This window comes from Lissotriton vulgaris, chromosome 6 (genome assembly GCF_964263255.1).
Source record: "Lissotriton vulgaris chromosome 6, aLisVul1.2, whole genome shotgun sequence".
NCBI classification, from domain to species: Eukaryota; Metazoa; Chordata; class Amphibia; order Caudata; family Salamandridae; genus Lissotriton; species Lissotriton vulgaris.
In genome coordinates, this window is record NC_141694.1 from 1,837,720,235 (window position 1) to 1,837,734,129 (window position 13,895).

General features: G+C 46.1%; 1 protein-coding gene across 4 annotated transcripts in view; it reads left to right on the forward strand.

Moving 5' to 3' along the window:
- MAPRE3 (microtubule associated protein RP/EB family member 3) overlaps positions 1-13,895 on the forward strand; it is an 832,303-nt gene that overhangs the window by 650,716 nt on the left and 167,692 nt on the right. For 3 of the 4 annotated variants that reach the window (XM_086928121.1, XM_086928120.1, XM_086928118.1), the window contains one exon: positions 4,152-4,306. In XM_086928121.1, coding sequence (XP_086784247.1) covers positions 4,152-4,306 — 155 coding nt within the window. The remainder of the gene's footprint in view (positions 1-4,151; positions 4,307-13,895) is intronic. The other variant, XM_086928119.1, reaches the window with a different exon arrangement.

The following is a 13,895-nucleotide window of genomic DNA, read 5'->3' on the forward strand; positions in this document are numbered from 1 at the left end:
AAGTGTCACTGATTGATTGATTGATTGATTGTTGTTGCTACAAAACAAGGCCAAAAGAAAACAGTGCAATAAAGCCAGTGCTTTAAATGGGCCGGTACTCACTGGTACTGAGTATCGGCACTTCTTCATTTTCTCCCCTTGAGTACCGACACTTTTTCTAGAATGAAGAGAGTACCGGTACTCATGGGGACCTGACTTTTCCCGAGGCAGCGCTCCTCCCTTCATCCCTCAACTGATACCATAGCAGCACCTTTGTGTGTCATAATTTAACAAGCACGTCACGGAATCAATCAATGAAGCTCGTCGCCAGGACACAGTGAGCTGCTTTGTAAGTCATCAGAGCAGGGGTGTGACTACAGAGTCATTTGCTTATCCATAGATCTTTCACAGTGGGGCTGAGAGGGGGGCTGTAAAATCTAATGGGTGGCGGTGGGAGGCACTGTTCAGGACATAACAAAATAACGTACGGTCTTCTGTTAGCTATCTATTTTGAAACGGGCCTGACGTATGTTTCTGAGGCCAAGAGTTTGTGACTTTCTCCTCGGACAGGGGGAAAAACCGTGAAGACATTAGATGCGGTACAGCTTTTAGCATTCGAGACGTCCGACGAAATGACCATTTGAGTGTAGACTACCATGGATGTAACATTTTGATTAGTAGTAAATTCAATAACGATACGATTTTAGACTCGACACATTTTGCTAGTTTGTTACACAAAGATTGGCCAAGACTGATGGCATTATTATTGTTACAGGTAAATACGATTTTTACTGTTTTGAATAACTCCTTAGTGGAGTGTTTAGCACTATTAATTTCGTCTTTCTTTATTTATTTATTTATTTATGCATTTTTATATAGCGCGGACTTTACCCGAAGGCGTCAGAGCACTTCACAATAGTCTGTGAAGTATCTAGATTTTTCTGTAGTGATTAAGGCTTTATAGTCCTTAATGAGTGATTTGTATTTTTTTTTTCAAGACCGTAATCTTTTCTCCACTTTTGTCCCTTTGTTTATTACCCCTTCCATTGCATTTTGCGATAGCTAGATTATTTTTCACAATAAAATAGTTGTGTATTATCTTATGCTTTTACCGTCGCCACGCATCTGAATTGCTTTCTTGCATGATTAAATAGGAAGGGATCTTGTTACCACACTCGCTGATCCCTATTTTATCCAGCTTGGACAGACCGTAAGTCCAATCAAAAATGTGGAGATTTGCACCTGGTTCCCCAGTAAAGACGTTATCAGCTCTGCCCCCTCAGGTTTGCAAATGTTCCAGGAGAGACTCGTGTACTAGACAGATGGCTCAGTGGGCTGTAGACCATCGGTGCGATTTAAGGCAGGCTGAAGCAGCATGTCATCCTTAGGCGGTTGATAAATGAATGCGTTTCAGTTAGATTATTGAAAAAACTGTTATGCAATGGCCTCTTTAGTATTCAGACCTTGAGGTTTGATACATATACTGTCCTCATTTCTTTGAAAAGCTTCACATTACAAACTTTATTTAAAACCGTTTGCAGGCGCAAGTGGTTCCGTTTAAAAAGTATGGATTACAAAATCGGAGTAAATGGGAAATATTTGCTGAGTTGAACTTTGTGGATGCTGTTTTCAGAAAGGAAGGTTTACTGAATGTCATAGTAAGTGATAGTGCAGGCAATTTAAAGCTGAAACCTTCTAACAGTACATGAGCAGGAGTGGGTAAATCTGCCTACCACCCTGAAGGAAATTGTAGTGTGCAACGGTTTAACAGCCAAGATAAAGGGGTTATTGAGTTGGCAAAAAAACAAATAAACTAAATTGGGACAATGAAGTAAGGCAAGCATTGGCAAAGCCAATAGGTCTTGTAATGGGACAGTTAAATTGAAGCTTAATGAAGCGGGCAGAAGAAACATGCAAGGAATGGCAGTGTGAGGGGGGTAGAAGAAACAGGATGGGGAGAGGTGGAGGGGAGAAGAAACAAGATGGAGCAGGGCAGAGGAAGGTTAAAAAGTGCTGTGACTTGGCCAGCATTCACAGCGTCATATCGTAAAAAAAATAGCACCTGAATCATAGCGTGAGCAGCGGATGAACACTATTTAAAGTTCTTTTTACTATTTATTTAATCGACAATTGCAAATGCATTTGACATTTATTATAGTAAGTATATAAGGCACAGAATATCAATTATTAGCTGAATTAACACAAGTGAGTTAATGGTGTGTATTTTTATTACAAATAGTGCAGTTAGATGAGCCCAGTAGGTAAGTTATTCTTTCTGATACCACATCTGCAGCATGTTTACTCCTTCCACCACTCCTTTTAACCACATAAAACGGAAAGTTGAAAGGCTGAATCACCAACAGCAATATTGCTATTGTCTGTGTGTCCACATTTCTCATCCAGTGGCAGAGAGAGAGAAAATATGCTGCTCACTAAAGTTATACAAACTATGTCTCTTCGAAAGCAACTCTGGATTCCAGGTTTGACAGAAACACTCACTAGTGGCGTGAATGAAAAGACTGCCTGATGAATTCCTGCTTTTCACAGTTGCGCCTTCACCAATCATGAGAACCAGAAAGCATAAGTAAGTGAGCTTGGGGCATCATAGGTGACAATTAAGTGGGTAACTCTGGAGGTTAGATAACTTGCTTGAAAGATCTGTGTACATTCTAATCAAAGGTTCAACTCACCATAATATTGCGTAGGGGATCATGTGTCTGCTGGAAAGCACAGCATGCAACATGTAAATCACAGATTAGCTGTTTTATGTGGATAGCTTCGTTGATTACTGTTTTTGTTCCATAGAGCCTTGTGTTACCTGCAGGTCAAAAGTTAACATCCCTTTATTATAGCTTAGTGAGTTATGAACCTGCAGCAAGGACCTGACTTCAAACAAGACAGTATATATTTAGAACTTGCTGTTTTTTCCTCAATACCTTCTTATTTTAAAGTTGCTAAAAAAAGAATAGTTTCTTTGGATAGTAATAAACACTTATTAGTAAGCGCCATATATATAGTTATTTGTGAGATAACTAATGGACAGATACATCCCACATTCAAACAATGCATGCAGATTTTGTGCATACAACGTTGGCACGGTCAAAAATCTAACCCCGCCCCTTGTCCCCCTTTAGCCCCGCCCTTGTGCCCGCCCTAAACTCCGCCCACTGCTCCTTTTGGTGAGTACCTGTACTTATTTTTTCCCATTTAAAGCACTGAATACAGCATACCCAAAATAAAGCACGAAAAACACAATTCAGAAAAAGATCAAGAGTGGGGACCGAGGTCCCTGACTTAATTTTGGCTGCAGCAAAGAAAGAAGACAAGGACAAGCGGGCAAAGACTAAGAAGGGCCAAGCTGGGCCAAGACTGGACAGTTATTACTGTGACTTTTCATTTTCTCATGAATGATGGGAAATGTAGTTTGGGTTTAAAGAATGGCGGACGTTTAATACATTATGAAAGTGTTGGAATAATCCTCGCCTCCGGGTCCTGACATAATCTGTTTGCCAAACCACAGGTTATGTATAAAACTGAAATACTCTTTCCTATCTCCTCTTCTTAACAACTGTATTTGCAAGTTAAGGTTTTGAGATCCTGCGCTCAAACATCGTCCTAGTCTCCTAATTTTCTGTGTTTGCTGTAGAGAGAGTCTTATGGATTCTTGAAATGTGTGGTTTTTATTATCTGGGGTAAAGAGTACACAGCATTTTAATGTTATTAACTTTCTACTTTAAATCAGGCAGATGAAGCCAAAACCTATATTAAGTTAACAGTTTTATACTTAAAATCCTGTTTTAAATAATTATTGGATTGGCTGAACTGTGTGGTATGTGAGAAGTTGTTAAATCGTAATAGAATATATCAAACATTATTTTGAATGTATTAGTTCATAGTGGTGTTAATCAATTATAAAAAAAAATCATGTAAAATTTAGAAATACAATATTTTTTGTGTTGCTGCCAATTCAACCTTTAATCCCAGCTTTGCCATTCACATTACGCCTTGTTGCTGGAAGCGCAGGCTTTGGCACAGTCAGCTACATTGGCAATACTGTTTATCACTTCATCACCAGAAGTCACATTCCTAGCTTAAAGAAATAGAAAATACTTATGTTGTTTTGAACTCTTGCCTACTTGAATCTTTTGTCACCCTTTATCGGACTACTGAAGTTCCACAGAGAACATCTCCAACAGGTCCCAAGAATATGACGCCACCAGCACGATTGCCAAATGCTTCCATAAATTCAAATTTACGGAAAAACCTACCTGCAACCAGGAACGGCGGCAGTGAAGTCGATGCACAGATAGTCGAACTCAACCAGCAGGTAAGAGTTACATTTTCCCTTGGTACATTTTAAATTAACCTGTTTCATTATAACATTTGCAGCCTTCTCTCACACTTTAGTTGTGTTCCCTTTTATCAAATGCAAAAACATCTTGGAACCTAGTTTTGTATCGGTTTCTGGTGTCTGGAAGCACCATGACATAAAGAGGGCCCATCAAAGGCGCCCTATCTGCACTAACTCTAATATTTATCCTGGCTGCTCAGATCCACTTAGGGAAGACTGGTCAGACTAGAATAGCTTGCACAGGACCGGGGTAAAAGTGCAAACCATTATGCTCTAACCTTTTGGCCCTCCATTCCCCGTGCTATTCTTCTGTTAGGACACCCAACACACCTCTGTCAGTGCACTCCAGTGCAGTCTGCAGTATCCCCACTTACAAATTCCACATGTCTGCACGTTTCACACCCTCATAGTCATCATTTATCCATTTACCTAATTCAAAAGCAATCTCAGTTACACATGAATAACTAAATCTGTGTGCATAGTCTACACACAGCGTGAAATACTCTGGTGTAAGGTAAGACGTTTTAAGAAATTTATATCAACTTATGCTTTGTACTATCTTTTTAAAAATGATTTCACTAACATGTCTTCCCTTCCAAAACATCGCTGTAAATACTGTGTCAATTGAAGCACTTTACCACACCTTTACTTTCACATATAGCTGGATTTTCAGATGCAACTTAGATGGACGTGGAAGTGGGAAATGCCTCTGAAAGTCTTTGTGAATCACCTACAAGCTTAGGTTCGATGGGCTTTTACTACATTTGTATAGATTTTCCCTGTCAACTTCTATGACACAGAGAGTGCTTACTGGTGTAAATTTAGTTAAAACGTTTGACCGTTTTAATATACTTCTGAGCAAACTGACAATGCAGTTGCATATTTACACAACCTTGCTGCTTTGGGATTTAGGTGTAGCTTATGCACATGGATATTACAACTTTTTCTGTAGCTGAGTTACACATACTTCTCTTCCAGGGGATCCTCATCAATAGTCATAAGCATTAGAATATTCCCGCCTACGTGCGGGACCCCGGAAACACTATATTATATGTGCCCCACATATAAATACACATATATATATAAACCATATATATATAAAAACAAGCAATAGCAGCCAAATCACATTAGAGCTGAAATATGCTGTGAAGAATTTCCACCATACATGAATAATAAGCATTAGAAACAGGAGAAAACAACACCAAAGTTTGTTTAGGAATTGTTTTAATGCTCAAAAAGCAGCAGAAATTCTCAGAACTCACTGGAAGCATAGGAAGCTCCCAGGCTGCATTGCAAACACACAGTCTAACCAGACTGAAAAGCTAACCTGTAGCTAAATAACAAAAAACTGACACTGTGCCTTTAAGGCACTCATGACCCCCTGAATCCCATCATGCCTCAGGAGTGGCAGTTAGGCAGTTGTTCTTTCCGGCTCCTTCAGTGAAGGACCCTGGTTTACACAGCTCCACTAATTTTCTGATTTTCTGCAGAAAAATTGCTTCTTTTTCAAGCTTTTTGCTCTTACTTCGACGTCTACCACCTAGTCAAGTAAGATACTGCCTTTTTTGAGCAGTTTGGAGGGCATTTTACTTCGAAAATGCCATCTCTTTTTGATAAATGTCCCTCTTGCAACAGCAAGAAGGCCAAGACAGACAGCCACGAGGTCTGTATTGTTTGCCTGCCTGATGACCATGATCCTGAAACCTGTCCACATTGTGAGAACCTATCAGGCAGGACTCTCAAGGACAGGGAGAGAATTCGGATTTATGGCCTGGCCCACAGAGCTTCGAGAGGGAGATCTCCAGTGAAGAAGGGCTCCAAGAAGGCCCATTCGTCTTCAAAAAAGAAGTCTTCACGTCCTTCTACCTCAGCGTCGGGCTCGGTGCTGAGAACAGATCCACAGGAAGGATTTTCCTCTGGGAAGCTGCCGTCGACGGCGGGCTCGCCGTCGAGAGGGAGGCCAGGTACGTCATCGAAGGCGGCATCTTCGAAATCGCCTCCGCCGTCGTCAACCGGGCGGCGATCGGCGTCGAGGAAGGCTACTCCGCCGCCGTCAACCGGGCGACGGTCGGCATCGAGATCCATTACCCCTCCGCCGTCGTCAACCAGGCGACGATCGGCGTCCAGGGACGTCACCTCGCTGTCGTCAATCAGGCGACGATCGGCGTCGAGAAAGGTGACTCCTCCGCCGTCGACGGGTGCTCGTCGATCGGCGTCGAGGACGCGGTCCCCGTCGGTGCGGCAGCAGCGTTCGGCGTCGAGGGTGCCCAATACCCCTCTGCCGTCGTCGCACAAGCATCCGACGTCGAGGCATGGCTCTACGTCGGCGACTGACCATCGCCGTTCGGCGTCGAGGCAGATAGCTCCGTCGGCGACAGGCCATTCAGCGTCAAGAGAGAAGCCTCCGTCGGCGACAGGTCATCGACGTTCGACGTCGAGGCTGAGGTCCCCGTCGACGACCAGACACCATCGCTCGACGTCGAGGCAGAAGGCTCCGTCGGCGGTTGCGCGTCGCCGCTCGACGTCGAGAGACTATGAACGTTCGCATGGCCATTCGGGGTCGAGGTTGTTTGATCCCCCGACCCCTCGGAAGCGGTCGGCTGCGAGAAGTGAACGCTCGACGTCGAGGCACTCGGACACGATCATGGTGACAGAATCTGCTTCTCACCATTCTTCTCATCGGTCCTCGGGCTCCTCTACTGCACATTCCAGATCTAGAAGCCCGGTGCACAGGACTCCTGAACGTCGGCCAGACCCTTCTGCGGGACGCGTCAGGCTGTTGCCAAGATGGTACCGGTCCCTGGACCATTGGAGAGACGATGGGGCTACCAGGCATATGCAGGAATATGCCAGCCCGCGCCACAGGTCAGCTCTCCAGGACCTGGTGGAGGAGATGGACAAACGTAGCCCTCCCAGGCGCTCAACGCCTGTGGATCTACCCAACAGGGCGCCAAGGAGGTCCCGCTCGCCTACAAGGGAAGCCAGGCGGGACGGTCGGGGAAGATCTAGATCGCCTGCGAAAGACCCTAGACTGGATGGCCGAAAGGTCTATGTCCCTCGGGGCAGATCTCCTGTGCGGTCTCTAGCCGGATCGCCCAGGGCGTCCCGATCTCCTAGAAGAGACCATCGTCCAAGGGATCGGGTCAGGTCGCGCTCTCCTAGACGGGAGGAGCGTCCCAGGAAGTCGAGGGAGCGGGGACGCAGTTCTCACCATCGGCATAGAAGTACCCCGTCTACCTCTTCCACTTCATCTACCAGGTCGTCGAAGAGGGACTACTCTCCGACTTTGACAGACAGTCCAACGTCCAGGTCCTCCCCTGTGGATGATATTGGCACGTACCTGGACGTTCTGCAGAGAGGTGCGCTTAAACTGAACATTGAAATGTCTGTTCCTCAAGTCACGACGACGGTCATTTTTGAAACATTGCACAAAAGGCCATCTCCAGACCTCTGCTGCCGTTGGTCCCAGGGATTTTGGATCCGGTCAAGGACGTTTTCCTGACCCCGGCTTCAATCAGAGCAGTGCCAGCACGCATTACGAAGAAGTACAAACCTGCGGCTTCTGACCCGGTGTTTGTGAGGTCTGACCCTCCGGCGGACTCAGTCATCGTGGCAGCGGCAAGAAAGACACATGCGGTTGCTGGTTCGTCTTCAGTCCCGCCAGATAAGGACAGCAAGACCCAAGACTCCTGGGGTAGGAAAGTCTGCAACTCTGCGGCTTCCACTCTTAAGGTCTCCAGTGCAGCTGCGCTCCTGGGTCGGTATGACAGGGCCTTATGGGACTCGATGGAGAGATTCAAAGCGAAGCTGCCGAAAGAGGATCAGCAGGACTTTGAGGAAACTGTTACGGAGGGGTGTCTGGTGGCTAACCAGATGATCAGCACGGCCGCGGATGGGGTGGTGCTGTCGTCTCATTCCTATGCCCATGGAGTTTGTGCCAGAAGATCGGCCTGGTTGCGCCTTACAGGGCTGAAGCCGGATGCCCAGCATCGGATTCTGAATCTCCCTTTTTCGGGTTCTGCCCTCTTCGGGGAACACTCAGACGAGGAAATGACCCGAATGAAGACTGAGCTGGACACGGTGAAGGCGGTGGGCTTGGAGAAGAAGAAGGAGTTCAAGCGCCGCTTCAAGTCCAACAGGGGGAGAGGGGCCCAGCAGAGGGTTCAAACCCCTCAGTGGTCGCAGAACAAAGCTCAGGGAAAACCCCAGTTTCACGGTAAACCCAGCAGGGGCAGGGGGGGCCGCCAGCAGTCCTCCAACGCCCCGAGAGGAGGAAAGGCCTGAACAGTGGCTTCCTCTGACACCGTTGCCCACTCCGGTGAAGGAAGTGCATCTCAACACCTGGAGGAGTGGGTCAGCATCACAAGAGATCAGTGGGTGCTGAATATACTGCGAAATGGTTACAGGATACGTTTCCGTGCTCTTCCAAAGAGCATTGCTCCCAAGAGCTCTTGCCCTCACCAACTGAGCTTGCTCCGTCGAGAGGTGGCGATCCTGCTGCAAAAAAGAGCGATAGAAGAAGTTCCTCGCGCTCTAAGAGGCAAAGGAGTTTACTCCAGATATTTCCTTGTCCCCAAAAAAGATCAGGAGGACAAGTTCAGACCCATACTCGACCTACGACTCCTAAACAAGGTCATCGTCAAGGAAAAGTTCCGCATGTTGGCGCTTCACCAAATATGTCCTCATCTACAAGCCGGAGATTGGATGTGTTCGGTGGATCTTCAAGATGCGTACTTTCACATCCCGATTGCGCAGCAACATCGAAAGTACCTGAGGTTTGTCGTGGGGCACAAACACTACCAGTACAAGGTGTTACCCTTCGGTCTCAAGTCCGCACCACGAGTCTTCACCAAATGCATGGCGGTGGTGGCGGCTTTTCTTCACAAGAAGGGTCTCTTCGTTTACCCATATCTGGACGACTGGCTCCTGAAGGGTCCATCCCCGGTACGGGTAACACAAGATCTGCATCTGTGCCTGCAACAGCTTCACAGGCTCGGCCTCCATGTGAACCTGGAGAAGTCAGTCCTGCGGCCTACGCAATCCATCCACTACCTAGGCTCCGTTCTGGACACAAGCGTGGTAAGAGCGTTTCCTTCGGAGGAGAGACTTTCTTCCATGACCCTGAAGTGCGGTATTCTGCTGGAGTCTCGTCCTCCAACAGCACGACAGGTGGCGTCTCTGCTGGGTTCCATGGCGTCCTGCATTTTTCTCATCCCGCACGCCAGGCTGAGAATGCGTCCTCTGCAACAGGCCCTGGAGGATCAGTGGGACCAGGCAACAGGTCGCTGGGAGGACCATACCCATCTTTCCCAAGCGACAAAAGAGTCCGTCAGATGGTGGACTCGGAGACACAATGTGATGGTGGGAGTGCCGTTTCATCAACCCATCCCATCCCTATCTATCGTGACAGATGCCTCCCTGCACGGCTGGGGAGCACACATGGGTCCGCTTCAGATTCAGGGCCGGTGGTCTGCGCAGGAGCAGACATACCACATCAACATGCTGGAACTCAGAGCGGTATTCCTGGCTCTCAAAGCTTTCCTGCCAGCGATCACAGCCAACTCAGTCCTGGTTCAGACGGACAATACGACAACCATGTTCTATCTGAACAAGCAAGGAGGCACAAGATCTCGCCCACTGCCTCGAGAGGCTCAAACAATATGGCATTGGCTCCTCGCTCGAGGTCTCACAGTGGTGGCGGTGCATCTTCCGGGCGAGTTGAACGTCAAAGCAGACGCACTCAGCAGGCACTTCGAAGATCAGCCAGACTGGGTGCTACACGACGAAGTAGTAGAAGAACTTTTTCGTTGCTGGGGGAGTCCGTCCATAGACTTGTTCGCAGACGACGAAAACTCCAAGTGCCACGCCTTCGCGTCCAGGTTCCACAGACCAGGGACGCTGGGGAATGCTCTCCTGTTGGATTGGGCAGGGATGTTCGCGTACGCGTTTCCTCCCCTGGCTCTGATCCCGAGAGTGGTGTCCAAGCTCCTCAGGACGAACATGGAGATGATCCTAATTGCTCCAGACTGGCCTCGGCAGTGGTGGTATCCGGACCTTCTACATCTGTCTGTGTGTCCACACAAACGACTCCCTTGCAGACCAGACCTGTTGAGCAAAATGAACGGGAGGATAATGCATCCCAACCTCCCATCATTGAACCTAACAGCATGGCTCCTGAGGTCCTGCAATACGGACATTTGAACCTGCCTCTTGAATGTATGAGCATTTTAAAGGAGGCTAAGAGACCGTCCACGAGAGCATCCTATGCCTTCAAGTGGAAACGGTTTTACTTGTGGTGTAGGGATCAGCATTTGGATCCGATTAAGGGGCAGGAGGACGTCATATTACCATACCTCCTTTCACTCGCAACAGCTGGTTTAAAGTACGCTTCCATTAGAGTGCATTTGTCAGCTATTGTGGCTTACAGGAAGTCGCCTGACCAGGTGTCTTTCTTTTAGGTTCCAGTGGTCAAGGATTTCCTCCAGGGATTGAAGAAGGTGTATCCCCCTGTACGAAATCCTTCTCCTCCGTGGGAATTAAACCTAGTTCTATCAAGGTTGATGTCTCCACCTTTCGAGCCAATCCACAAAGCTTCCTTACAACATCTCTCTTGGAAGGCAGCTTTTTTGGTGGCAATTACCTCTGCACGCAGGGTCAGTGAGATACAGGCGCTCTGTGCAAAGGAACCTTATACTGTATTCCACCATAACAGAGTGGTTCTGAGGGCTCACCCTTCCTTCTTGCCTAAAGTCATATCTGATTTTCATATCAATCAGTCTATCTCCCTCCCTTCCTTTTTTCCAAATCCGGCGACCCCGGCTGAGCGGTCACTTCACTCATTAGATCTTAAAAGAGTGCTGAAGTTTTATTTGGAAATGACTAAAGGGATTAGGAAAACAGACCAACTGTTTGTGAACTATGGTGCTATGAGAACTGGTTTTCCAGCGGCAAAGAGGTCCATCTCCAGGTGGATTGTTTCTTGCATTAAGCTGGCCTATCAACTGGCAGGAAAACCTTTGTTGATGTCTCCAAAAGCCGCGACCTGGAAATCAGTGCATACCTTTACGAGGCATTACTGCCTCGACTCTGATTCCAGGACTGACACTCAAGTAGGGCAAGCCTCCTTGAGGAATCTGTTTGGGTAGTCGGTTCTGTCTACTCAAGCTTGTTGATGAGATTTCTGTCTTCTCTTTCCTTTGCCCGCAGAGATGAGGAGAGGCTCGCTATTCTATTCTAATGCTTATGACTATTGATGAGGATCCCCTGGAAGAGAAGGATTAGTTACTTACCTGTAATCCTAGTTCTCTTCCAGGGGTATCCTCATCAAAGTCATATGCAACCCTCCCGCCTCCCCGGGCAAAGAATACTTGTTCATAAGGAGATATTGTTGACCTAAGTGTTATTGGGTTTGGTTTTCAGTCTCCGAAAAGAACAACTGCCTAACTGCCACTCCTGAGGCATGATGGGATTCAGGGGGTCATGAGTGCCTTAAAGGCACAGTGTCAGTTTTTTGTTATTTAGCTACAGGTTAGCTTTTCAGTCTGGTTAGACTGTGTGTTTGCAATGCAGCCTGGGAGCTTCCTATGCTTCCAGTGAGTTCTGAGAATTTCTGCTGCTTTTTGAGCATTAAAACAATTCCTAAACAAACTTTGGTGTTGTTTTCTCCTGTTTCTAATGCTTATTATTCATGTATGGTGGAAATTCTTCACAGCATATTTCAGCTCTAATGTGATTTGGCTGCTATTGCTTGTTTTTATATATATATGGTTTATATATATATGTGTATTTATATGTGGGGCACATATAATATAGTGTTTCCGGGGGTCCCGCACGTAGGCGGGAATATTCTAATGCTTATGACTTTGATGAGGATACCCCTGGAAGAGAACTAGGATTACAGGTAAGTAGCTAATCCATCTCAAAATATACTATGTGATTCCTACTCTATTACTGGCTATACTTAACCCATGCATCTCATACAGATCTTTTAGTACACCTGTTTTTTTTACTTAATAGAATATTGATGTTTTAATATCAACCTGCCAAAATATCGACTACAACAAAATCCTGAAGTTAAGTACATACAGGTCAATATTGATTTACAATTTATAATTCAACGTATAGGTACTTTGTATGAATATATATCTATATGTATTCGCTGGAAAAAAACAAAGGTTAGAGGGATGTTATAGTTGGGCTCAGATTTCACTCATACAAAACCAGTGAAATTCAGAAGTTATTGTTAGCTGAGCTAACTATAACTTACACCCCTACAAGGCATTGCTTATGACCTCACTTATTACATCACTCATGACCTGGTCAGTGATATCACTGATGACATTCCAAATAACATCATCCAGTGAGTGTAACCAAATAAAATCATCCAGTGAGTGTAAGTGTTTTCTAAGAGTTTGAGTGTTAAAGATCTATACTAACCTACGACAAAAGTTATATTAGTATACTAGGTGCTCTACTAATGAGTGACACTACTTTTAACATATATTATGTGAGTGGCTGTGTGACTCAGTGTGTGTCTGAGTGGCTGTATGGGTGTATAGGTGGATGTGTGAGCAGTTTGTGGGTGGGTGGGTGAGTGAGGGGCTTTATTGGTGAGTTAGTAGAAATGTGAGTGGCTCTATGGGTGAGTGAGTGGGTGTATGGATTGCTGGCTGTATGGGTGGATGTGTGAGTAGCTGCATAGGTAAGTGGCTGTTTGTGTGGGTGTTTAGTTAAGTTAGGTGTGTGAGAGGCTGTATTGGAGAGTGAGTGTCTGAATGGCTGTATGGAAGATTGAACAGATGTGAGAGTACTTGTATGGATGTGTGAATGAGTATGTCTGTGGTTGTGTGGGTGAGAATGAGTGCTTGTATCGGTGAGTGGCTGTGTTGAGGAGAAACTATGGGTGTGTGAGTAAGTGTATGGGTGAGTTTGTGGCTGTGTAAGTTGCTTATTTGAGATTGAGTGTCAGTGTGAATGGCTGTATGGGAAAGTGAGCGGATGTGAGTGCTTGTATGGATGTGTGAATGGGTATGTTAGTGGTTGTGTGGGTGAGTGTATTAGTGAGGGACTGTTGAGAAACTATATAGGTGAGTGAGTGGGTGTGTGAGTAGCTCTATGAGTGAATAAGTGGGTGTGTGAGTTGCTGTATGGGTGAGTGTGTGTGTGAGTGTCTGTATCAGTAAGTGATATGTTGTGTGCGTAGCTATTGGAGTGAGTGATTGTGTGAGTGGCCCTATGGATGAATGAGTAGTTGTGGGAGTACTTGTATGGGTCTGTCAATGGGTATGAGTGGTTGTGAGGGCGTGTGAGTGGGTGTATGAGAGGTTGTTATCTGTCAGTGGGTGCACAGTGACTGTCCTCCTTTCCAGCTTGCCTGCGTCCACTACCCTCTGCTGCCTTCAGTATTGTGACTTCTCCGCTCGTTTTCTGGTCATTTGTCTGCCTTTTCTCTCCTTGCTTCTGCCCTCTATTTTGCCTTGTTCTGCCCATTATTTTGCCTCTTTCTGCTTGCTCCTGACCATTATTCTTCCTCTTACAGCTTGTCTCTGACCTTTATTCTGCATCT